The following is a 27,603-nucleotide window of genomic DNA, read 5'->3' as shown; positions in this document are numbered from 1 at the left end:
GAGAGGATATAAAGGAAAAGACACAGTAATCACAATTATGAAAAAAATTATAAGAAGTTTCTCTAATAAAGGCCTCATTTCTCAAACACATAGAGAAATGAGTCAAATGTGTAAGAAAATAAATCATTCCCTAATTGATAAGTGCTCAAAGGCATTTTTTAGATGAAGTAATCAAAGCTATCTATAGTCATGTGAAAAAATGCTCTCAATAACTATAGATTAGAAAAATGCAAATTAAAAAAAATCTGAAGTACTATATCACACCTATCAGAAAAGGAAAATGACAAATGTTGGAGGAGAGGAGAGGAAATTGAGACAACAATACACTGCTGGGGGAGTTGTGAACTGATTCAGTCATTGTGGAGAGTAATTTGGAACTATGCCCAAAGAGCTATAAAAACATTCATATCATTTGAACCAGCAATGCCACACTAGGTCTGCATCACAAAAAAAGAGAAGGAAAGGGAAGGGAAGGGAAGGGAAGGGAAGGGAAGGGAAGAGGAGGGAAGGGGAAGGAAGGGGAGGGGAGGGACTATTTGTACAAAGAGATATATTGCAGCTATTTTTGTGGTGGCAAAGAACTGGAAAGTGAGGGGATGCCTATTAATTGGGGAATGGCTAAGCAAAGTCATGATATATGATTGTAATAGAATACTACATGCTAAAAGAAATGACAACTAGGATCTCAGAATAAACCTGAAAAGACTTACATGTACTGAAACAGAGTAAAGTCAGTAGAACCAGATCACTGTATACAGTAAATGCAATATTGTATGATGAACAAATGAGTCTTAGCTATTCTCATCAATACAATGATCTAAGACAATTTCAAATTATTCAAGATGAAAAATGCCATGTGCTTCCAGAGAAAGAATTGATGGAGTCTGAATGCAAACTGAAACATGCTACATACTTTCTTCATTTTTTGTTTTTTTATTTGAGTTTTCTTCCAGATAAGGAATAATAGTAAAAATGTTTTATATGATTACACATGTAAAATCAATATCAGCTTGGAGAGAGGAGGGAGGAACAAGGAGAAAGAATTTGAGACTCAAAGAATGTTAAAAGTTGTTTTTATATGTAATTGGGGGAAAATGTTTTCTTAAACATTTGCCTAGGGTAAAAAGGGGGAAATTACACATTTTTAAGAAATGAAGTCTTTCTAATATAGCTATTTTTCTTGTTGCATCTATTATACTCCAGTATCCTTGGTACTAGATTTAATGGTTAGTACAACATAAGTTCTATAAAAACACTTTTAAAGGATTTTATAGTATTGTAATAAATAAAAATTAATCTTGGCGACTTTATTCTAAATTTATAAATATTTATTGGTAAAGAGAAAGAAACAAAGAAGAAGATATTACCAGCCTAACTACCCAAACTCTCCAGCCCAGCTGTACCAGCCCCGTGCTGTGCCACCTGCCAGAGATGGCTTACAAGATAAGTGCTGGGGCAGCTCACCAGCAAGAGCTTCTTTCACAAACCAAAAAAATGGCAGAGACCCAGACTACTTCATATACTGGTTTTGTAAGCCCAGTCTAAACCCTTCCCCTAAGACTTTCTAATTGACATGGGTTTCACTTCAGTCTTTCTACTTCCCATCCCTTGACTTCTGCTGGTCAGGAATCTTGCCTGCCACACTTTAAGACACATAAGGTTGGGGGTCCCATAAATATTTAATTCAAAGAGTAAGCTTCTTTCAATATGTTAGATACTGAAAATGTTAACTTTTAAAATCTGCCCTTTTGTCTCAGTAAGAGACCTCAGTCTTATAGAAACTACTGTCCTTCAGTAGTTATAAAACTATACATGGTACTATACATGGTGACACTGAGTTTTTAATAGTCAGATCTAAAACATTTAAGCTTCATAGACCTGCCCTGTTTAAATTTGATTTCCAAAGTTCTTCTGGAATGGTAGAATAACTTTGCATGCATAGCAATGAGCTCTATGCCCCCTTTCTTCATACTTTTTTCCCCCTAGAATCATCTGTTTTCTAAACTAATAGCTTTGTTCTTATGGCTCACCCCACATCAGTCATTACTAGTCTTTCAGATGTTTCAGATATTTACTCAAACAATTTTTGTTTTTGTGTCCCAGTTTAACTCAGATTAAACAATTGCTATTGTAAAAAGAAAAGAACTTACTATTATCTAGATTACAATATGCAGTTAGATAGACAACCTACAGGGATTATCAGTATGTATATCTAGATAGCATAAATGGCCAAAGAGATGCATCCAGAATTAAACAGAAAAGAGTAAGAAAGACTGCCCTGGGGAAACTGCAAAGCTACTTTTTAATGATCCCTAGTTTTACCCAGAAACCTATCACCAATATTTCCTTTTGTTGTTATGTAACTTCAAGATATCAAATGCAGTTTCCTCTAAAAAGCTTTCATATCAAGCTCAAATAGAAACAGAGGCCATTAAGATACACAAGGATTCCTTGTGAACCATAAATTGACTTGGAAGACCACATATTATCTATGTTCTACTATATTTTTTAGATATTTCTCAATTGTATTTTAATCTGCTCAGGTTTGTACTTGAGAGCATAAGTATCATGCAGAGGGCACTTAAAAGTCACATTGAGAATGTGAGCAGGCTACAACATATAACCAATAAAGAATTTTGAAGAACAAGACTAAAAGATGTCATCAGTGTATTATATGAGGAGAGGGTCCAGCCATATGGCAAGGGTGATATGAGATAGGAAGATAGCCTAGTGTTCCACAAACATCTTAAAATTTCAAGATAAATCAAGGAAAGACTTCTGGAAAAACATGACCAAAGTCACAGATAGGACTGTGATCTATCACTGGAGAGGGTATCTTTTTTATAAATAACATTTTATTTTTTCTCCAACTACATGTAAAAACAACTTTTTAACATTCGTTTTTTAACAAAGTTTTAAGTTGCAAATTCTCTTCCTTCTTCCTAACCTTCCCATTCCTCCTTAGGCACTGAGATGGTGAGCAATCTGATATAGATTTTATTTGTGCAATCATGTAAAATATTTTTCCATATAAGTCATTTTGTGGAAGACATATCAAATGTAAAAAAAAAAAGTAGAAAGTGAAATATACTGTTTCAGTCTGCATTCAAACTCCGCCAGTTCTTTCTCAGAGGCAGATGGCATTATCATCATGAGTCTCTGGGATTGTCTTGGATCACTGTATTCCTGAGAACAACTAGGTCATTAATAGTTGTTCCTCTAAAAATTTGCTATCGTTGTATACAATGTTCTTCTGGTTCTGCTCACTTCACTTTGCATCAGTTCATCTAAGTCTTTCCTTTTCTGAATTCATCCAGTTCATCATTTCTTATAGCACAATAGTATTCCACTATAATTTTATACCAAAACTTGTTTAGTTATTCTCCAATTGATGTATAACCCTTCTATTTCCAATTCTTTGCTATCACCAAGAAAACAAAACAAAACAAAAAACACCCTACAATAAATATTTTCATGTAAATAGGTCCTTTTCCCTTTCTTTAAAAAATTCTCTTGGGGTTCCAGACCTAGGAATGGTATTGACAGAACAAAGGATATACAGTTTTAGAGACCTTCGAGCATAGTTCCCAATTGCTTTCCAAAATGGATCTGATCACAACTCTACCAACGGTGTATTAGTATCCCAATTTTGTGACATCCCCTTCAACATTTATCATTTTCCTTTTCTGTCATATTAGCCCATCTAATACCTCAGAGTTGCTTTAAATTGTATTACTCTAATCAAGAATGACTTATAGGATTTTTTCATATGACTATAGATGGCTTTGATTTCCTCATCTGAAAACTTCCTGTTGGTATCCTTTGGCCATTTATTAATTGGAGAATGATTTGTTCTCCATATTGAGAAATTAGACCTTTATAGAGATACTTGCTATAAAATTTTTCCCCAGGTTTCTGTTTTCCTTCTAATCTTGGTTGTATTTGTTTTGTTTGTACAAAAACTTTTAGGTTTAATGTAATCAAAATTGTCCCTTTTACATTTTATAATCTCATTTGGTACTAAATTCTTCCCTCATGCATAGATGTGACAGGTGAATTATTCCATGCTCCCCTAATTTGTTTACAGTATGACCCTTTCTGTTTAGATCACATACCCATGTTGACTTTATCTTGGTATGTAAGATGATGTATTTTTCAGTCTCTGTCACACTATTTTCCAATTTTCCCAAGAGTTTTTGTCAAATAGTTTGGATCTTTTGATTTATTAAATACTAAATTACTATGGTTATTTATTACTATTTGAGTTACCTAGTCTATTCTGCTCATCTACCTCTCTATTTCTTAGTCAGTACCAGACTGTTTAATGATTGGTTTGAGATTTGGTACTCCTAGGCCACTTTCCATCATATTTTTTTTCCACTAACTCCTTTATATTCTTGACCTTTTGTTCTTCCTGGAGGGGATAGCTTAAGGAATGTGATCACAGATCCATCAGAGTCCTGGGTTTCTGATTATTCAGCATACTCTCAAGAATTCAATTCAACAACTCATTAAAATAAAATGTCTGTTATGTGGCAAAGCACTGGGGGAATACAATAATAAAATGCATCAGTTTCTATTCACAGGAGTTTTTATAACCTAATAGGATAAGAGATAAAGCATATGCATAAATAAATAGAGTATGATTGTTGAGAGGGGATAAGGAAGAGATTAAAAGGAAAATGGCACTTGGGTTCACCTGAGCTATATCAAGAAGAAAATAGATTTCATTCAATAAGCTGGGGAGTACATTTCAAACCTAGTTTACTCTGCATGAATATATGATGAGAAAGAGGATAAGCTGAAAGGACAAAGTAACATACGAATAAGTAACAATCCAGTTTGATTGGAAGGTAGATTAGGGCCACATTGTGAAAGGCCTTTAAAGCCAGAGTTTTTGAGCAGAGGGGTGGCATGAATATACCTTAGCATTAAGAAAATTATTTTTGCAACAATGTAAAGGAAAGGTTATAGAAACAAAAGAATAGAGGCAAGGAAAATAGACTGTTGTGTTAGTTCATGTAAGGGGTAATTGTGGCTTAAACTAAGATAGTGATAATATTAGTGGAAAAATGAATATTTTTAAGAGATATTGTTAGGGTATAATTAGGACCTGATACAGATGAAGCACTTAATAATTGCTTGTTGACTTGATTTGACTGGCAACTGCTTGGTTATAAGGATCATAGAGAAGAAAAAGTCAAAATTAATTTTTGCTTGACAAGCTGAATGGTAGTACCATTAACAAAAAAGAGCAAAGATGTTTATAAGGCAGATGGGAGAAAACTTAACGAGAGGTGATAAATTTGGTTTTGGTCCTTGAGGGTCAAGGGAAGAAGATAAATCAGGAATATTTTAAAACTGGTAAAAGAAGAATAAGGAATAAGAAGAATAAGAAGAAGAATCTCTGTTCCATGATTAATCATAATGTCATAGAAACTAAAAGAGAGTCTTGTCAAGGAGAGTGTGGTTAGTATCATACAAAAAGGTCAAAGAGAATGAATACTGATAAAAGGCCACTGAGAATTGGCAATCAAGAGGTCAGTGGAGACTTTAGAGAGTAGTTTCTTTAAATTAATGAGGATTAAAACCAGTTTGCAGGAGGATGAGATGAATGATGAAGTAAAAAAAAAGGCAGTGAGTCTGTAGATTATTCTTTCTTTTAAAATATTTTATTAATTACTTTCATCTTTTCATTATAGACATTTCCCACCCAACCTTCAGACTGAACTCTCCCTAGTGACAAAAAAAAAATTAATCAAAAATATCTAATATAGAAACCTTGCCTAACAATTTATATGACACCATCCTCTTATTCAAATACCTATCTGACTATCTCTTTTCTAGGAACTTCACTGTTTTGTCAATAACACAAGAATTCCAAATTTCTTTTGATGATCTTTTCCATTTATATTGTTGTTAAGTACTGTGTATACTGTATACCACTGCCTTGAGTCTATGCATTTCACTTTCAGTTTAAAGAGATCTTCCAATTTCTCTGAATTCATCATTTCTAATGTATGGTATTTATTGAATTACATTAAGACAAGATAGGGCAGAATAAGTCAGGAAAAAAATAAAGAAAAAGGATGAGGGCCAAAAAGGCACCAGACTTGTTGAATTCACTGGCATCAGGAATTATCATTTGAGGAAGTATCCTCAATCAATGAACACTTCTGAAACATAAAGCATTAAAAGTTGCCTAGAGCAAAAGTGTCAAACGTAGCCAAAACTAGATTAGAACGTAATTGGGAAATATTTAACAAAATAAACACAGATCTATCAATAGAACATAATGTTAATATGTGATTTTTCTAATTAATGAGTGGCCTGCAGAGATCCTTATGAATGATAGTGTACCTGTTTCCATTGGAGACTTACAGCAATGACTTCGAGTACTGTGAGGTTAAGTGATTTGCCCAGAGTTGTATAGTTCATATGTATTACAAATAAACTGTCCTGGCTTCTAAACAGGCTCTGTTCATGATACCACACTGCATCTTTTATGTTTTTGAAAGCATTCATATATCAGTTTTATTTAGCTATTTCCCAACTGTCATACACCTAATTTGTTTCTGGATTTAGCCTATCATAGAGTATTGCTATGAATATTTTGGCACATGTTGGACATTGGTTTCTGTTTGTGACTATCTTGGAGTCAGCATTGCGATGGCTAGGACAAAGAACATGAATAAATAACAAAGAATATCGCTTTTCTTTCATAATTCCCTATCAAAATTCAGGATGCTTGGTCAACTTCCACTAGTAGTGCCTAAGCCTGCCCATGTTTCCAGAGCCCTCAAACATTTTTTTTTCCATCCTTTGTCATTTTTTCCAATTTGCCTATTATACCTGAAACATAATAGCTATTTTCATTTGAATTTCTCTTGATGTAGTATAAGTAATTTGGTGTACTGTTTTCATCTTGTCATTTATAGCTTGGAAATCTTTTGAAAACTGCTCATATCCTTTAACCACTTATGAATTAAGCATTTATTTTAGTTGTTACATGTTTTTGTCCATGTATAATATTCTGTGTAGACTATTTTTTGTCAGTGACACTTGATGCCAATTACTCTTTCTAGAAGTTTAGCAAAGGCAGGGAGAAGAGGAAAAAGGTCAATCAGGTTTGTTTAATTTAGAAAATGGGGGACATCTGAGCATGTTTGTAGACAAAAAGGAAGGAGCCATAGCAACATAACTGAAGAAATGAAGGAGTATGTGAATAGGATCAGAGTCAGAGATGAAGAGAATGCTTGACTCCAATTTTAAACTTATGTTAAACCTGAATTCCTCCCCAAATCTATTTGTCTGTCTTCTTACTTATCTATGCTCTGAGCAACCTCCTTCCTTTCAAGGAATCATATAACTTAAGTGCTTTATAAATATAAGCAATTTTCTCTAGTAATCCTGACAAAAAGCCAAGATGAAAACCTTGCCCTCTAGATTTTCAATAAAATCTCTAAAGTAATTTGTCTGGTTATTTATCTTGTCTTTTTAAAATATAAACTTATTTAGAAGAAGTTCAAGGGTTTTGTTTTGTTTTTTTTTTTTCCAATTCTGCCTATACTGAGCACCCTGGAGACATTCAGTAAATATATACTCAATAAAATATGTCACAGCAATATTTTACTTTTGTGAATATTTCTAAAATTTCACCATATGTGAAATGAGTATTAATAAATTCTCATTACTGATAATAATGAAAATTGTGATACTGAATAATCATTAAGGTAAAGAGCAGTACCCAAGTGATGAAAAATTGCAATTCTAAATCTCTTACTAAAAGAGCTCAATTAAAAACAAAATCTTAATCATGTATCAATATCATTGATTACTTTATTAAAATATTTCCTTTTCAAAATCCAGTAAAAGGTTATTGGAAAACCAACAAAAATATTCTATCTTAAGAAGAAAAGAGAATCTCTTCAAGAAAGCTCCATTTCCCTTGATTTCCCTATTTAAAATCTAATATTTAAAAATATCAACTTATTTGATCCTCAAACCACCACTGGAAGGTAGAAGCTATTATTATCCTCATTTACAGTAGAGGAAACTGAGGCAGATAAACACTGAGTGATTTACCCAGGATCATACAGCTAGCAAGAGATTAGATCTGAACTCATCTTCCTGACTCCAAGCCCACTGTGCCATCTCTTGCACCACCCTGCTGGCTTATATAGAAAGCTTTTTAGCATAAGGGGAATATTACATTTGGAGTCAAAGGGCCTGGGTTTGAAACCTCACCACCTATATGGCCTATATAGAGCTAGAGACAGGAAATCCTCAGACACTTTCTAGCTGTGTGACTGAGCAAGTCAGTTAACTTCAATTGTCTGGCCCTTACCACTCTTTTGCCATGGTACTGATACCTAGTATGAATTTGAAGACAGAAGGTAAGGGTTTAAAATAGTCACTTATCCTCTCTAATTTTCAGTCTCCTCATCTGTAAAGTGAAGAATTTGAACTAGATGACTTCCAAAATGCTTTCTTCTGTCTGAAGTAATGTGAGAACTACACATCAAGGCTATTACTCGAAGTGAAATTAAACTGAAAATGAATCGGCATTAACTTTATTATAAGAGCACCACAATATCACAGCTACTTGAGAGCTTCAGAAATAAAATATCCACTGAATACCACTACCAATGGGGAATGGACATAGGGGCCTTTTAGATAAAAACCACATTCATCTTCACATTCCTATCCTCTGGAAGTAATAAAAAAAAAAAAAACCTTGACTCTTCTCTATGTAAAGCCATCTAAAAAAAATGTTTTCCCATGGCAAGAATATAGTTAGCATAATAAGAACCCTTAAGGTATTGGTGAATTTGGAACAGAGAAGGGTCTTTCATGGGTAATATTCATGTTGCACTTACAAATTGAGAGAGAAGGAATGTGACTTGGGAACCAGCCTGAAAAAGGGGCCTTTGGCAGAGGATGACCAAATGACAAAAGAAACTCCTAGAATTTCAGAATGAATGGATAAGCAGTCATAAGATATGCCTTTTGGGGAAAGGAATAAAGTATAAACTCCTCTCTTCAGCATGGAGTCCTTAACCACCTGGTTCCATCTGGTCTCTCAGGCTGAATAAATATTACTCCCCCTCATACACTCTGTTTCAGCCAAAATGGCCCCATGCATAAACATTATTATATCTCCTGTCTCTGACCTTTGCAGTTGCTGTCTGTATCTTTCCCTCCCCTGTGCCTGGATGTCCTTCTTCATCACATTCACCGATTAGAACCCTGCTTCCTTTCAGAGCTCAGCTAATGTACCTCCTTCAAGAAGGCTTTTCTTAATTTCTCTAGTTATTCATTCCCATCTCCATACATGAGCATTGAATTTGTATATATTCTATTTCCCTGTGAATATACTGTATTTTCCTAGTACAATGTCAGTTTCTTGAGGGAAGGAACTCATTCACTTCTGGATTTACATTCTTAGTGTAAAGAACAGGGCCTAGAACATAACAGAAGAGCTTGAGAGAACTAACTCAAACTCAGGTATCCTGAATCCCAGATCAGTATCATACTCACTATGCCACAATGAAGCTGGAAAAGAATAGGGAATACTAAGACAGGAATTTTTTAAAAGGAAATTTCTGAGATGAGTAATTATCCAAAAGAAATATTTTAATCTTTTATAGGACTCACAAATATCACTTAGAGAATGAAAATAAAACATTTGAATTAAAGAAAATTTATACACATAGTTATTAAATACCTACTAAATTGTAAGACAAAGAAGCAGCATGGTATATAGGTAGTATAGTGATAACAATAGAAATAGATAATTATTGATTTAGAAAGCCACAAATTAACTTTATCTACATTGTATTGCACTTATATTTATTTTGTTGGACATTTCCCAGTAAAATTTGAATCTGATTCTGGTGCACTGGCTCAATGGGACCCATGTTTGACATCTCTGGCATAGTGAACAAAAAGCTGGCCAGGAGTCAGGATTCCTGGGTCCAAGTCCTATCACCGATACAGACAAGATGTGAAATCATAGACAAGTCACTTAACCTCTCACTGTCCCCAGGTGACCTTTCCAGACTAGAAAAATATAAATAAGTTGCTGATCTGCATCAATTCAGGGAACTCACAAGTCCAGACCAAAAACAAAGAGGAAAAAAATTGAAAAGGAAAAGAAAAGAAAAAGTGAAGATTACAGGGGAGATGCAAAGAGATAGTCCTTACTTTCATGAAGATTACTATCTAGTGGGAGATATGATACATATTGCATAAAATAATATGTAATGGAGGAAAAAAGACTAACTGAGGTTTGATTATGGAATAAGTACAGTTGAACTAGGCATTAAAGAAGGCAGTATTTCAATAAATGGAAGAGATGAGAGAAATATTCCAATCAGAAATTGTATGATGATTATCACAGTTATCTAGGTTGGAGGAATAAGATTACATATAGCCTAGCTCAGTTCTCATTCTCACTCCATGGAGTTGAGAGTCAGTCTTCTAACAACAAAATAAAGCTACTTTATCTACATCTACATCATTAGATATGTGCTAACATCCAAAAAATTCTGTATATTAAGCAATAGCAGGACCTATGTTGAACCTCAATGAGATCAAGGAACAGAGCAGGTGAAATCCAGTGAGCAATGGAATTAGGCCTATGAGTGGCTGCAGTACTTCTAGTAGAGAAGAGATGGGTACATCCGGTCTCAAAAAGGTGTGAGAGTTAAATCAAAATAATGTCATATGCTATATTAATTTAATCTGAGGATCAAATGATTTTGATTTTTCAAATTTACAGGTAATATATGTTAACAATAATGTATATGAGTCATCTTAGAAATAATCAAGGGTATATAAAAAAGCATATTCAAGGTTACTGGGAATAGTAAAAGATTGTTAAAATTAATCAAGCATTAACCAAAAGTTCAAATTATATCAGATTATATAAATAAACTCTTATTAGGTATTATATTCTAATTCATTTTCATGACAATGAAATCTGGCAGGAGTACAAATAAGCATTTAAAGACTATTTGTGAGTTACAGGTTCCTAGAAGGGTAGCATATTAGCCACATTTTCCTAAGTATTGAATTTGTCGATAAGATTTTCTATATTAGTATTTTAAAATGTCTTTATTAACATTCTACTATCAAATTCTATACCTATGAGATAAAACTAATACAGTGGCAAGTAAAAAAAAAGCAAAAAGGCTATTGTACATAATTAAAATGGAAGAAATCTGCTTCAATTAAGAGAAGAGGAAAAAAGAACACCATAGGAAATGGGAAAAGAAGGTTTACAAATTCAAATAAAGTACTAACATTTAGGGACCCCAAATAACAGACAATTTCTAAAAGTCTAACAATAATGGATATAAATACTTTAGTAGAGGAGCAAAAATTACTTTGTAATTATAATATTAAGCATAATGTACAAATACCAAAAGACAGTAACCTGAATCCAAAAATGAAACAATTTTCATTATTATTTGTTAGGTAGTCATTGGTTGATAGGTGGTCTCTGGGGACCTACATCCTACCTTCTAGGAGTATGAGCCTGGGCTGGAGAACTTTATTCTGTACCACAGCTAATGAGGGGAGGTGGGGAGGAATAGTTTTCATGGATCACAGAACCCTGGTATCCAGATAGGTCCAAGATAGGTCAAAAATCTCCATTATGGTTCCATATCCTTAGGGCCTTTTCAAGGTAAAAGAATGTTAGAAAGGGAATTAAAGATAATTTAATCTAATACTCTCCTTTAAGAAATGAGGAAACTGTGGTTCTAAAAAATTAAATGACTTCCTCAAAGTCACAGAGCTTATTCAGGACCATACCATCCACACTATAACAACTTCCTCTTCTGGACCAGACATGAAGCCTAGTTACTACCATGGAAACATTTTAAGCTTTGAAGCTCAAAAGAGCCAAAAAGAGATACATTTGACACAAAAGTAACTTTACTCAGTCTGTCAACTATAAGTAAATGTGCCATCCTTCCAAATCTAACAATAGATAGTGATAGTCTATGACAGTTAATAAAGTATGCATTTTAAGTTATATTTTCATTAGTGAGGATGAACTTTTGCTAGTCCAACCAAACTCCTTTAGCAGTGTTTTTTTGATAACTAAGGGAAAACTTGCAAGAAGACAAATCAGTGTTATACATGAAGTGTATGGTTATAGAATGAAGTGAAATTAAAAGTAACTCTTAGAACAAGTTTGAAAATTGCACCTGCAATTCCATTGATAAAGGTAACTTTCAAGATAGAAATCCTCTCTACCAATGTAAATTTGTATTTTCTCTGCAACTTACAATCTTATAGAGTTACCTGGGCCACTGAGACATTAAGTGACTTGCCAAGGGTGACACATTCAGCATATCAGAGGTGGGACTTGAACCCAAGTAATCCTGATTCCAAGGCCAGGTCTCTGTCCTCTACACCACACTACCTACTTAATAATAACATAACATAATCATAACATAATTTGTTTTAGCTAGATTATATATGCCACAAGTCATAGTAGCCCACTAGGGCAAATTTTATTAAAATGTTCATAAAATATTAATTATCCATATATAACAGTAATTATAACTACTGTGAGTTATTGTTTAATGATGCATGAATATTATTTTTTTGCATTTATATAAAAATCAAAAAGTTTAGTGCATTTAAAAAAAAACAATGAGATAGCAGTTCTCACAACCTCCCCATGAGCCAGACAGAAAGCATTAAAGAGTAATAATAAATTCCTCATATCTCAACTCCCTTATCCATAGAACATATGAGTATTTTAAGCTCCCTGAACTCTAAATTTTAAGTAGAGTACTTTAACTTTTATCTTTTAATGTTATTTGTAAAGACTGTCACTTAAATGTGTAACAGTGATATTCCAGGGAGTATAGCTAATTTATCATAGTAAAACCATTTACTGACTTCTCTACTAAGTGAATCATTTCCATAAATTCTTCTGAAATCATTTGTATGGCCATTGAAATCCTTATTTTCAAGGAAGAAAATATTTAAATACCACCATTAAGTTGTAGAGTGGTACAGTGGAAAAGGTAGGTAGTAGACTGTAAGTCAGCGTAAATTTAAGAGCCACACAAAACAATGTCACATTATTTTAAAGGCAAGTTTTATTTTTTTGGCACAAAAAGACATTACCTAGCTTGATCACTCACCTTATAAGACTTGGTTCCAAATGTCTTTTAGTTGTTTCCATAAAGCAAATCTACCCTTAAAAGAAAATTTACCACCCTGAAGACATTTTTGAAATGTGACACAGACTCTGAAGGCAATTCCAATGGGTTCCATAAATGTTCTGAGCAACAATGGGACAACATTCAATTGAATATTTAAGTTCTGGTACATTTATGAAAAATGAATTACATCACCTTATAGTCACATTCCTACCAATACCAAATTCAGCATATTTAATAAAAGGAAATTAATGAAAAGGCATTTATTAAGCACTTACTACATACTTGGCACTGTCTTAAGTGCTGGGAATACAAATACAAAAAGCAAGACAACCCCTACTCTCAAGGAGCTTACACTCTAACAGGGGAAAACAACATACAGAAGGGTGTAGTAGCCAGGAAAGAGTAGTTTGGTCAAGGAAGTCATGTGGAAAGTGAGTGGAGACCTTGGCTGACATCTTTTTAGGAATGGTGGTGATGCCTTGATTATTATTCCTAAAAGAATTTGGATGGAGAAAGGGACAGGTGATATGTATTGAGTTAGTAAATGAAAGGAATATGGAATGAAAATAGCCAGGAGTAATCATCAGGAATGTTGCGACTTGGGATAGTTTCAGTGAACACTCACCAATAAAATATATACATACATACATACACACACACATACACGTGTGTGCGCACGTGCACACACACACAAGCTCACGTGCATGCGAGAGGAAAATCAAAATCAGTGTCTCTATATGCAAAATTATCAGGATGACTTTCCCAAAACAAGCACTGATTTTGAATTCCCCCTCCCCAATGACAGAAATGTACTCTCCCATATTGACTGGCATTTAAACTCTTCCTCTACTCTGCCTGTGACCTTATTCTACTGTCAAATGTTGCCGATTTCCTCTCAGTAGCAGTTCTTGAATTCATTCAGTCATACATTTTCAATAGTCACTATACTAATTCTAACTTAATGCTAGATCACATGCTTGGCCTTATATAAGGCCTGAACTAATGCCTCTTTACAACTTAATGTCTAGATTCCTCAAATTCTTTTGCAGGTTGCCCAGACCTAAGGATCTCAATATTATAATCAATTCTGTATGCAAATGCTAAAACTTTATATCATTCCTTAAGAAATTTTAGGGACTTGGTTATATAAATTAATCAAACAAAAAGGTATTAAATCTGATATCATTACCCCAACTAGTCTCAATCCCAAATGAAAAGATAAAATGGTTTTCCTCAATTATTATATGCTTGGTTATCTAAGACTTAAGTTGTCAACACTGTTTCAATTTAAGTATTTCTTTTTTCATTGAGAGGCAATTTTAATAACTGAACTGTGAAATTTTCCTTTCCATACATTGCCAGGAAATTCCTGTAATAGATGGACAGGAGATAATGCCTATAATTTTGAATCTCATTTATCAAAGGGAATTCCCCCAGGTGAGGAATAAATATGCCTTCTACCAATAAAGACCAGTATCTACTCTTCAATTTACAGTCTTAAAAACCAAAGCACCTAAAAGTTAACTAATGAATCTAGGCTTAAAGACTTCAAAACATTTTAATGCTACAGGTAACACAAGAAATGACTGTGACACACAAATACACACACTAATTTATGATTAAACTATAACATTTACAATGATTATGCTTTCTGCATCTCTTTTCTTCACTATACTCTTATATTGCAGTACCACATAAGGGTGTTTTATGCATGAGACTCAAAAGCTGTGCCAACTGATTATAATAAGCCCTGGAAGTTCTGACCAAGGATCCTATGATGGACTATGTCTCTCAAAGACCAGTGTAGTGAGTCTGGAGACATCTAATCGGTTGGGAATACAAACTGGATAACAACTAATACATAATACAACCACATGGCCACATTCAACTCAAGAAAACCATCTTCAGAGATATGGAAGGGATGGAATATGCACTAGTAGGAGTAACCACAATGATAAAATCTTAAGATTTGTAATTCCTTAAAAAGTAAATTCATATAGGCAGGTTTGTTTTAACATTTTCATACAATACTAATTCACCACGGACACACATGATTAACAGTTCTAATAATAAATAAATTAAATATTCACTATTAAAATGCTTAAGTACATTATAAATTTAGTCATTCATCAAACATTTACTTAACATCTCTTATGTGGTAGGCCTATGCTAGGTGTTAAGCAAATAGAAAAAAGGTCTAGGCTTCAAAAACCTAACATTCTACTAAGAGGAACTATAATTTGTTATTTAGTCATTTCAGTCATGCCTGACTCCTTGTGATCCCATTTAGGGTTTTCTTCGCAAAGATACTAGAGTGGTTTACCATTTCCTTCTCCAGTTCATTTTACAGATGACTAACTAAGGTCAGGACTACATGACTTGCCCTAAGTGTTTAAGGCCAGATTTGAATTTAGGAAGATGAATGTTTCTGACTCAAGGCCCAGCATTCTATGCACTGTACCACCAAGCTATCCAGAACAATAATCACAAACACACAGTTAAAAAAAATATAAAGGGAGGGAATATTAACAATTCGAGGCATAAGGATTGCTTTAGATCTTACACAGGAGTTCGTGCTTGAGCTCAACTTTGAAGAGAGCTAAAGATTCTAAGAAGTAAAGATAACAAGGAAATACAAATGCCTGGTACACAGTAGGTGCTTAATAAATGTTTATTGACTGACATTTCAGGCATGGGGGACAGTCCATAGAAAGCACAGAGATGGGAAAAGGAATGTCATATAAGGCAAATAGCAAATAAGTTAGATTAGCTGGAATATGGATAGGGTAAAGGGGAGAAATAAATAATAAACCTGGAACATTAAGCTGCATAAAGGGATTTAAATGACAGAGGAGCCTGTGTTTTTTCTTAGAGGGACTAGGGAAGCCCTGGAGCTTTATGAGAAGACAAGTAACACAGTCAAACCTATGTTTCAGCAATACCAATTTGGCAGCTATATGTAAGTTGCATTGGAAAAGGAAAAAAAACAAAAACACTAGAGACCAATTATAGGCAATATTCCAGGTGAGAGATGATATGATGAGAGCCTAAAAGTGGGTATTTAAGTCAAGGGGAAAGGATGGCTTTAAGACACAAGGAAGAAGAATCTAAGACTTGAAAAGTGACAGACTATACTGAGTATGAGGGAAAGTGAGAAGTGCTGAGACAACTCTTTGACTATAAACCTGAATTATTGGAAAGATCATATTATTCCATACAGAATAGGCAAGTTAAAGAAGGATGGGTTTTAGAGGAAAGATAAAGAATTCTGTTTTGGACATGGTGAGTTTAAGACACTTAACAGACATCCAGATGAAAACTATCTAATAGGCAATTGATTATATGGGACTACAATTTAGGCAAAAGACTACAGCTGGATCTAGAGATCTATAAGCTTCTCAATAGAGATGATAAACTCAACCCAAAGGGCTAGATGAGATAAATGAAAGTATGTAGAGAAAAGAAGGGCAAAATTCCGGATGATATTGAAGGTTAGAGGTAGGGAATGATACAATCCTTTCGAAAAAACTTTGAAGAGGCAACAAAAGAGGTAAAGAGGAGAACTGTGTCATAAAACTCTAGAAAAGAAGGAGTATTAAGAAGACATTGTAGTCAAGAAAAAGGTCATAGGAACAACTTGGTGGTTCAGTGGATAGAGTCAATCCTGGAGACAAAGTATTTTCTATGATGAGAGTGAGATGGTATGAGGTGTAATGAGAAGACCAAATCTGAAATAACCATGATGGCGGATGTGTTGGAGAAGAACAAAATGAATGCTTAGTAGCACGGAGGGCCCAGATGAAATTAAACATAACAAATCTGTAGTGGACTGGTAATTATGGTTATATGAATTTCCCCAGTATTGTTCAACAGAACAGAATTATACGAGCACAGGTGATATCAGTTGTTAGATATAAACCAAAGCTGAGCAAGACACAAGAGGTAACAGGATAGGCGGGGAAGTGATTCTAGTGTACAGGATAGTGTATGTTTGAAACAGTTAATTATGAAGATCTGAAAAAAGAACAAAGTGAAGTCAGAACAAGGGAACTGTCTTCAGAACTCAATGGACCAACAGAGCACTGAGGGATAGAAGACAGGAAGTTATGAAGAAGATAAATAATAGGTTTAGGGGGCAGCCAGATAGCTCTGTGGATTGAGAGCCAGGTCTAGAATGGGAGGTCCTGGATTCAGACACTTCCTAGCTGTGTGACCCTGGGCAAGTAATTTAACCCCCCCTGCCTAGCCCTCACTGCTCTTCTGCCTTGGAACCAAAACAGAGTGTTGATTCTAAGACAGAAGGTAAAGCTTTACTGTTGAAGCTGTGAGTCAGGATAGAGTAGCAATAGGGATGATGAAAAGCCAGGAAAACTGCTTACAGTATAGAAATACAACGATCTAGTTCCTCTGATAATGACTGTTCCCCTAGAAGGTGTTTGTTTTTTGGGATGCTTGAGGTGGTATTTGTTGTTCCAGGTGCCACATGAGACATGAGTCATTAAATGTTTAAGTCAAAAAAGAGAATATTTTGTTTTCTGTGACTTAATTTGTGACACATACAGCAAAATTTCTATTCATATATTTTTTCTCAATTAAAAAAATTACTATATAAAAGTCTTAAAAACATTATTGTGTCTATAATACTTTAGAAGAATAACAGAATGATGCTGAGAAAGAATATTTTCATGTTAAACACATTAGAGAAAGCAAGTTCACTAACTTCAGAAGATTACAGACATTAAAAGTTAAAAATTAACTACTGTTAAAATAAGAGTGTGCAGACATAATAGTGTGCAATCTGAATCAATCTCTTCAGCAATTAAGATTCAGGGCAAAAATCTCAAATGATTATCCTATTGTTAACTCATACCTCTATTACTTGCTATTTGGTTGATTCTCTAGGATTCTTTAAGTAAACCATCATATCATCTGCAAAGAGTGATAGCTTGGTCTCCTCATTGCCAATTCTAATACCTTCAATTTCTTTTTCTTCTCTAATTACTACTGCTAGTGTTTCTAGTACAATGTTAAATAATAAGAGGTGATAATGGGCATCCTTGTTTCACTCCTGATCTTATTGGGAATGCATCTAGTTTATCTCCATTGCAGATGATGTTTGCTGATGGTTTTAGATATATACTGTTTATTATTTTTAGGAAAGGCCCTTCTATTTCTATACTTTCTAGTGTTTTCAATAGGAATGGGTGTTGTATTTTATCAAAGGCTTTTTCTGCATCTATTGAGATAATCATGTGATTTTTGTCGGTTTGCTTGTTAATATGGTCAATTATGTGGATGGTTTTCCTAATATTGAACCATCCTTGCATTCCTGGTATGAATCCTACCTGGTCATAGTCAATAACACTCGTGATCACTTGCTGGAGTCTTTTTGCTAGTATCCTATTTAAGATTTTTGCATCTATATTCATTAGGGAGATTGGTCTATAGTTTTCTTTCTCTATTTTTAACCTGCCTGGCTTTGGGATCAGTACCATGTTTGTGTAGTAAAATGAATTTGGTAGAACTCCTTCTTGGCTTATTCTGTCAAATAGTTTGTATAATACTGGGATTAGTTCTTCTTTGAATGTTTGATAGAATTCATTTGTGAATCCATCTGGACCTGGGGATTTTTTCTTAGGGAGTTCTTTGATGGCTTGTTCAATTTCTTTTTCTGATATGGGGTTGTTTAGGTAATTTATTTCTTCCTCTGTTAGTCTAGGCAATTTATATTTTTCTAAGTATTCATCCATACCACCTAGATTCCCATATTTGTTGCCATATAATTGGGCCTAGTAGTTTTTAATGATTGCCTTAATTTCCTCTTCATTTGAGGTGAGGTCTCCCTTTTCATCTTGGATACTGTCAATTTGGTTTTTTTCTTTCCTTTTTTTTAATTAGACTGACTAGTACTTTATCTATTTTATTTGTTTTTTCAAAGTACCAGCTTCTAGTCTTATTTATTAAATCAATAGTTCTTTGACTTTCAATTTTATTAATTTTTCCTTTGACTTTTTGGATCTCTAATTTAGTCTTCAACTGAGGATTTCTAATTTGTTTGCTTTCTAGTTTTTTAATTTGCATGCCCAATTCATTGACCTCTGCCCTTCTTAATTTGCTAATATATGAACTCAAGGATATAAATTTCCCCGAGTAGTGCTTTGGCTGCATCCCATAGGTTTGCTTGCTATTTAAAAAAAAGGAAATTTGGCCACTTGACTCTCAAATGAACTATACCAAAGGATAAGAAGAGAGGCCATATTAGAAAATAGACCACTGCCATCATAGAAATAATTGCTTGACTCAGAGCAGAAGGTAAATGACTGACCTAGAGATACTTTGTTTTAAACAGATGTAGAGGCATGAAGAGATAAGATGCTGACACTCAAGATTATCCATTTATCCCTGAAAGGGGACCTTTCTTCCCTAATGTTACTGATGGGGAAAATATGTTCCTAAGATTCAGAACTAGAAACCAAACTGTATTTCCCCATAAAATAATACAAATGGTAATCAAACATAGTTGAAATACCATTAAACATTCAAGTACAAATCCAACTGATTAGTTTTAATTGGATTCTATGTCCTTTAATTTTACTTACCAAGTCATATATCTGGTTTGCCAACTGTACCTTCTCATCTGCATCTTCCAAAGCTTTATAATAATCCTGTGTAGAAATATGTTAATGTCAATAACAAACTTTTAAAATTAAAATGTGTATTTCAGAGACAAAACTGACTTAACATGATAGTGCTGTAATGGCAAGGGCATTAGATTTGGGAGATAATGTGGTGTAGCACACAGAATACTAGATGTAGAGTTGGAAAGACTTGTCAAATATCCCCCTTTAAATATCTAGGTATGTGACCAAAAGCAAGTCATTTAATGTTATAGCATCAGTTTTATTCTCTGTAATTTAATTATCCTACACATGTAGAACTTAAATGAGAAAATATGTCAGGAGTATTACAAATTCTGAAGCACTACATAAATGTCAGATTCTGTCATCATTATTTGGAAGAAGAGGATGGGGTTTGAATCTTGGTTATGTTCATATTTACATGATCTTAAACAAGTAATTTTTTAAACTTTAGATGTTAGTTTCCTCATCTACAAAATGAAGAGACTGAACTTGAAATCTGCGAGTTCCTTCTGTTTCTAAATCTATGATCCAATGGTCTATCAGTATATAAATCAGTTCAATCATAATTTGTTATGCAAACATTTAAAAGAAAATTTCAATATTCATTAAAAAGTAAACTGAAATGAGCTGTTTAATCTCTTAGTGCTGAAAAAATTTACTGTGGAGAAATCTATTCTTTTTGCTGTCTATAAGTAGAGATGTTTTAGCTCTTCAAACGTTTGCTCATCAGCCACAGACATGAAAAACAAGCATTATAACCTCTGCTCAGCATTGCATGTTAGTGTAACAGAAGTTTACCTGGAAGTCATCAAATTGTTGGTGGAATTCTGCAAAATAAACTTGGGGCAATATTCCTCACAATGATGTGATATAGTTAGCCCACCTTAGTCAAACTATTGCAGGATTATAGGCCTCTTATATTTTGAGATTCCCCTAACCAAAGTGTAATCTAATAAGAACTAATAACAAAACTAATGTAAAAGCCTGAAAGCATAATCAAACAGGAAAAAGGTCACTTAAAGATGCCAAATCATAGGCTCACAGAATATCAGAACTAGAAGGAATAGTAGAGGACATTCAGTCCAAGGGTTCTGAAAGTATGGCACACAGAATCCTAAGGATCACTGAATCCTTTCAAGGAGTCCAAGAGGTCAAAACTATTTTTATAATAATACTAAGACATTATTGGCCTATTATATATATGCCTTTTTTTTCCTTTGTTGAGAAGTCAAATTTTCTTCCAATCAAAACAATATCATAGTATCACAATAGCTAGACTACAAATAGAAATTTGTGAATCCAGCTATCTTCTATCAATCCAGACATTAAGGAGATTTGAAAAAAAAAAAGTAAAACAATGCTACTTTGATCAATTCTTGTTGGAAAGTAGTTATTTCGATATGAATATTATGATCATATGTATGACATTTATATTGTTAACCTAATTAATATATATTTTAAAAAATGTATCAGCTTTAATTTCTAATTAGGTAAATGTCATACATAACCCACATAAACAAAAAGTCTTTGGGGTCCTGAGACAAAAAAAATTAATAACTAATGAACTAGTCCAATTCCTTGCATTTTACAGATAAGAATTCTTGAGGTGCAAAAAAAGCTTAGTGACTCAAATTTAGTATACCTAGTAAGTCACAGTTATAGATGTTATTAGTTGATTCTAACAGAATTTTACTTAACCTCTAAATTCAAAGATTCCATTATAAAAAAAAAAATTTTTTTAAAGAGGAAGGAGGGACAGCTAGGTGTTTGAAAGCCAAGCCTATAGATAGGAGGTCCTGGGTTCAAATATGGCCTCAGACACTTCTTAGCTGTGTGAGACCCTGAGCAAATCATTTAACCTCCATTACCTAACCCATACCATTCTATTGCCTTGGAATCAATACAAGGTATTGATTCTAAGACAGAAGGTTAAGAATTTTTAAAAAGGGGTTGATGGTGGGATGAGGAAGAATGAATTAAATTCTTCAGAATTTTGGGAAAGGAAAATAACTATAAAAGTTACAATTTCAAATTGAACCTATTTGAGGCTAAAATAAGGCCATTTCATCTACTGAATTTTTTAAAAAACATGATTAAAAGCTGAAATAAAAGAGTATATTTAAATATGTAGCCTTTAAGAAAATTTTGAAAAATTACATTAGCACTAATATAAAAAAAATTCTCTGATTTCTAGCTATCTTGAGCTGTATTTGAGATATCTTGAGATATATATATATATCTTGAGCTAGCTATATTCCCTGTAAAATAAAATCACACATCATACAGTTCAACGATCAGATCACTGGCCAAGAAAAAATTAATTTAAGGAAAGCACAATTAATTTTTATGTTATGTTGCCTTAATCCTACCCCCCCCCAGCCCCCAAAATCCTGCCATAAGATGTGTCAGACCTTTCCAGAAGATGGATCTAATTATCTATGGTATAAAGATCTCCAGAATTTCAGGCATCCCTACAACCTAGGTCAATTCTGCTCTGGTCCTAAATCGGATAGTCTGCCAGGAATATGATTCAGTTCTGGTTCTTTTCTTAACCTTCCTTCCCTTAGGGTCCTATGGAGGATAACCAAGCTTTGGTCAAGAGGGCACCTGTGTGTAAAGGCTTTGTTTCAGCACAGTGACAGACAGAGGACTAGGCTAGGATTTTAGGTAATCCACAATTAGTAAGAATTTAAGGAATCTGGAAACCAGCACATATCAAGTTAGATGCCTGGCAGTCTATGGGGTATGCCAGAAGTCTTGGGGATTTTTCATTCAGGTTATATCATAACAAAATAGAAGGGTCTATTTTATATCCTTTGAAAGCAAAGGTAATTTTTATGATTACATGCCATACAATAAACATCTCATTGAAGACCCATACTGTAATGGCACAGACTGAATTGAAAGTATTACTTTAAATATATTATTTGTAAAGAAATATTTTATATAATTTAAAATTCTATAACTTTCAAATGAAAGACACAACTTTCAATGAAACAAAATTACATCATGAAGAAAGCATTTTAAATTACTATAACTCTTTTTGTTGATGCTGTCAAACTCTAGAAAATCTAAATTTGTCCAGAATCATGTAAAAGTCCAACAATTACTTCTTTTAATTAAAAAAAAAATTAAAATGACAGTCTTCCTCAGAGTGTTCCATTTTCAATGCTGAACATACTTTTTTGATGGATGTCATTTGTTCTTCTCTCCATTCAGGTTTATTTTTCTTTGCATTCATAAAGAATTCACTGACTCTCTGCTCTAGTTGATCCATAGCATCTACAATATACAAAAGAGAAGCCGTCATCATTACATCACCAATCTCATACCCTGAATACATTAATTTTTCCTTATAAAAATGTACATCATATTTTATAACTTGCCTTTCTTTCTTACAAGATTCTTTCCAAAAAAATACTTCCATTTGTCCCCTTTCACTGGCCAGTATCTTATCTTAAAGCAAAATGATAGGATGTCTTAATTTCCTGAATAGAAGAAAAAACTACAAGTCCCCCAAATGATCAAATAGTTAAAAATTAATTTTCCTTGTTAAATAAGAAACTTCTTCAACATTCAATGAAATTGATCCAAATATAGATTTACAGGCTATATTACCATTTTAAACTTTTGAATAGAAACTACTTAAGAGTTAAAACCTAAAAAACAGGTACGGAAATTGCCAAAATGGCCATATGTGACTGGAAGTAAATTTATTTATCAGAGCACACATTCCAGGCTGTATCTTCAGGGTTTAGCTAAGTGGCTCAGTGGATAGGGGGCCAGGCCTATAGATCCTGGGTTCAAATTTGACCTCATATACTTCATAGCTATGTGACCTTGAGTAAATCACTTAAACCCCATTGCCTTAAAAAAATTTTTTTTAAATAATATATCTTCATAGACTCACAGATCTTAGATGAAATGGGCTGATCCACTCATTTTATAGATCAAGATTTAAAGATATCAGCATGGCATAGTAGATAGTCAGCTTTTGATAAGGGAAGACCTGCTTCTCACATATATTAGCTGTGTAAAAATGGTCAAATTACTTATCTTGTCAGTTTCCCAAGCAATTCTTTAAAACTACAAGTTGCAGAAGAGCTACATACAAGGGTACAGTGAGGTTTCTTTTTTTAAAAAATGTTAATACTATCTTTTGTTTTTATAACCTATTTTCCCCATTGTTTCCTTCCTCCTTCCATTGATAGAGAAAAATTCCTCAAAGAAAATGAAGGAAAAACAATTCACCAATGCTAGCCAATATATTTTCTTAAATAACATTATATACATTGCTCTATATACATATCCTACCCCTACTTCTGCAAACAAGCATGGAGGTGGGAGCAAAGGAGTATTCTCATCTCTCCTCTCTGAGGATAAGCTTGTTCATATAATTTCACAGCATTCAGTTTTCACTGTTTTGTTCCTTTTGTTCTTTCCATTCATATTTATTACTGTAGTCATGGTTCATATTCTTCCTCTGGCTCTGCCTATTTCACTTCACATCAGTTCATCCAAGTTTTCCCATGCTTCTCTGTATTTATCATATTCATAGTTTCTTAGAGAGTATTCCATTACATTCACAAAGCACAAATTCCTCAGCTGATGAATATGTACTTTGCTTCCAGTTTTCTGCTACTACCAAAAAAGACTCCTATATTTATTTTGGTGTATATCCCTTGGGGTATATGCCTAGTAGCATAATTTCTAGGTCAAAGGGAAAGGACATTAAGAGTCACTTTCATTGTCTTGTATTAAATTGTTTACCAGTATGTCTGGACCAATTCAGAGCTCTAAGAACATTTTATCAGAATATCCAATCTTTCCACAACCCTTCCAACATATACTATTCTCGTCTTTTGTCACCTTTACCAGTTTGTTGGTTGTTGGGTAAAATCTTGGAGTTGTTTTGACTTACATTTCTCTTATTATTCTTGATTTCCTATAGTTGTTAGTAGTTCACAATTCTTTTGATAGAACAGGTTTCCTCACAGAGCTTAACACACCAATAAAATCACAGATGTGGACTCCCTCCCCACTCCTCTCAAAAACAAAAAGAAATCTCTCCATTTATTTATAGTCTTATTTTATTTACACCATAATGTGATTTTTGACACTTCATGTCTCTAGGACTGAATTTCCTAGTTTGCAAAACAAAATCATCTCTAAGAATCTCTCTGGTTCTAGAAATATACTTTTATGAGCTGAGTATTGATAGTATCCAGCCTTAGAAATGTTTTTATTTCAAAATTTAATTTGTAAATCAACTGTTTGGAATTCAAAGCACATTTTCTTAATGAAATAATGTTACAAATAATAGTTACAGTCTCAGGTTACCCCACAAAATTATTTCATCTGGGATATAACTAGAATATCCTGTTGTTGTTTTTTTAAATAGTAGAAAATGAGAGACTGCTACATATATATATATATATATATATATATATATATATATATATATATATATATTTTAATCAGCTTTCTGTGTGTTAGCATGAAGAACTCAATTTATAATTCTGCTCCTACTGGATAATGTCTTTCATAGTCTACATAGGAGGCTATGTAAGTCCTAATGACATCTCTCTCCTCATCTCCTTTTTCTCTATCATTGATGCTGAGAAAGCAAAGAATTAAAGGAAGATCCATAGAGGCTGAACAGAGATGCAGGATGGAAACAAGGGCTAAATCTACATCCCACCTATGAACCAAACAAAGGAAAAAAGTAGCTCAAAGCAAATGTCTTTCTGAGGACTGTCCTCATGTAGCTCAGTTATTCACATGTATTGTCCACTAAAAGTCAGGGACTACTACTAAAAAGATGAATAACATACAAGAGAGTGTTAATATCTTTGTCCCTATATAGTGTTTTAATTACAAAACATTTTCATTACCTTGTAACAGTAATCTCCTGAAATAAAGAGTATCATTGTCCCCATTTTACAGTAGAAATTTTGAGATACAAATGAGAAAACCAAGCTCAGAAAAATTAAAGAACTCTGCCCCAGTTCAACTACATTTTAAGTAGCAGAGTCAAGCCTGGAACCCAAAACTTCTAACTCTGATTTTAATGCTATACCTCCATATGACTATAGAATTTTATGTTTTTCAAAATCCTTCCTCTTTCTTTCTGTTTAATTCTCACAACTATGAGGCTGGAAAGGTAATGCAGCTATTATTCTCATTTTACATATTTTAAAACAGGCATAGAGTCTTCTCTGGAAAAATTCAGTTATGAACTTGAATGTCTTTCTTTTATGGGGGAACAATTTTGAGGTAATGCCTCTTCTTCCATTATTAAGAATCATTTCATGCTCTTTCATAGAATCACTTAATCTTATGAAAAGAACAAAGAAGTGGAGTTAAGTTACTGGCCCCTGGCAATGAACAGGTGATGTTAGGAAAGTTCCCATATTTGCGCCACTAGGGTAAGCAAGATTCTTTCCCACATGGAAACTTCAATTCTATTCACTTTTCACTCAAGGCTATTAATTTCCTTAAATCCCATATTCATTATTACAAAATAGCTTGTTTTTTTTAAATGAAGCCACAAAAGGCTAGGCTGGTGCTTGAACACATTTTTCTGTATGAGAATAATAATATAACTGATAGCATCTGTAGTCAATTTCCACCCATCTCCACCACTGCTCAAAGTTTTACATTGGTGGTGCTAGGAATTCCATCGAAAAAAATTAGTTCAGATGGTCTTAAAGAAACATGCTGTTTCCCCGCACGGTTCTAACTGACCCAAAACCTGTGCATGAAGTGTGAGAATGATACACTCCTTCCCCTAATCTTTTGCCATAGTAGGTTCATTCCTAGAGTCCCATTCATTATCTGCCCTAACCCCACCACACCAAAGGCGCTGCTGACACAGGCCTATTTATACAGCAGGGGGCGCTGGCAGGAGGGGAACAGGTGCTTGGAGTTCAAGCAAGAGCGGGGAAAAGTCACTCACTCTGCACCTGCAGATCCATCTCTCTCATCTCCGTGAAGCGATCCCTCAGGTCCATCGGCAGCTGCTCAATCACTGTCGGAGAGACAGAGCCCGTCAGAGGGGGCGGGGCCAGGGCCAAATTACGCACGTACGTCCGTACGTTCGTGCGTGAGAGGAGGGGGAGGCGGTAGCCCACAGCGAGGCTGCCAGTTACCGTGAGAAAGAAACATCCCCCCCGCCTCCCCCCATTCCCGCCCGCCCGTTTGCTCGCCCGCCCGACGCTTTCACGGGCAGCTCCCGCCCCGCCTCACACTCACTCTCCAGATAGTCCTCTAGGTACAACATCTCGGCCCTTAGAGCTGGGGAAATAGGGGGAGGGTCCGGGGGTTTGTTTGTGTCACTCGCTGTCGCCGGAGTTTTGTCCCTTTCAATATGGCGCCTCCGCTAGCAGCAGCCGCTCGGCTCGGGCAAAAAAAACACTTTGGCGCCTGACGGCGCTCGCCTCACCGCCGCCCGGAACGTTCATTGGTCGGCCGCCGCAGTGACGTAGACTGCCCGGTGCCTTCCCCAGCAGCCTTGTGGGAAATGTAGTTTTGCTTCTGAAGCAGTCGAGAAAGAACCGACCATAATGACTTCACAGCGAAACTGCGTCTCCCAGGAGCGACTGCAAATGGTCTTGCACAAAATCTGAAATGAGGAACCGCGATCTATTTGTTGACTTTGTGCAGAGAGTGCTGGGAGTTGTAGGCAGGTACTTGACATAACTCGAAATACAACTTTTCACTGGCTCCTGGGTTCAGTGAGTTCATGCCCCAGCTGATGGCTCTCTCCGTGG

At 34.6% G+C, this 27,603-nt stretch overlaps 1 protein-coding gene across 5 annotated transcripts in view; it reads right to left on the bottom strand.

The window, feature by feature from the left end:
• Positions 1 to 27,278, bottom strand: part of ING3 (inhibitor of growth family member 3) — a 52,592-nt gene extending 25,314 nt beyond the window's left edge. For 2 of the 5 annotated variants that reach the window (XM_001364981.5, XM_056799627.1), the window contains exons 1-4: positions 27,086 to 27,261; positions 26,790 to 26,861; positions 23,013 to 23,113; positions 19,790 to 19,855 (exon numbers count right to left, since the gene is read on the bottom strand). In XM_001364981.5, the coding sequence (XP_001365018.2) occupies positions 19,790 to 19,855; positions 23,013 to 23,113; positions 26,790 to 26,861; positions 27,086 to 27,113 (267 nt within the window). In that variant the 5' untranslated portion in view covers positions 27,114 to 27,261. Of the gene's footprint in view, positions 1 to 9,618; positions 13,683 to 19,789; positions 19,856 to 23,012; positions 23,114 to 23,217; positions 23,288 to 26,789; positions 26,862 to 27,085 lie in introns of those variants that run through there. The other 3 variants (XM_056799628.1, XM_007504205.3, XR_008912280.1) reach the window with 3 other exon arrangements.
• Between the last annotated feature and the right edge of the window lie 325 nt (positions 27,279 to 27,603).

Source organism: Monodelphis domestica, chromosome 5 (assembly GCF_027887165.1).
Source record: "Monodelphis domestica isolate mMonDom1 chromosome 5, mMonDom1.pri, whole genome shotgun sequence".
Lineage (NCBI taxonomy): Eukaryota > Metazoa > Chordata > Mammalia > Didelphimorphia > Didelphidae > Monodelphis > Monodelphis domestica.
This window is presented reverse-complemented; position numbering and strand designations above follow the sequence as displayed.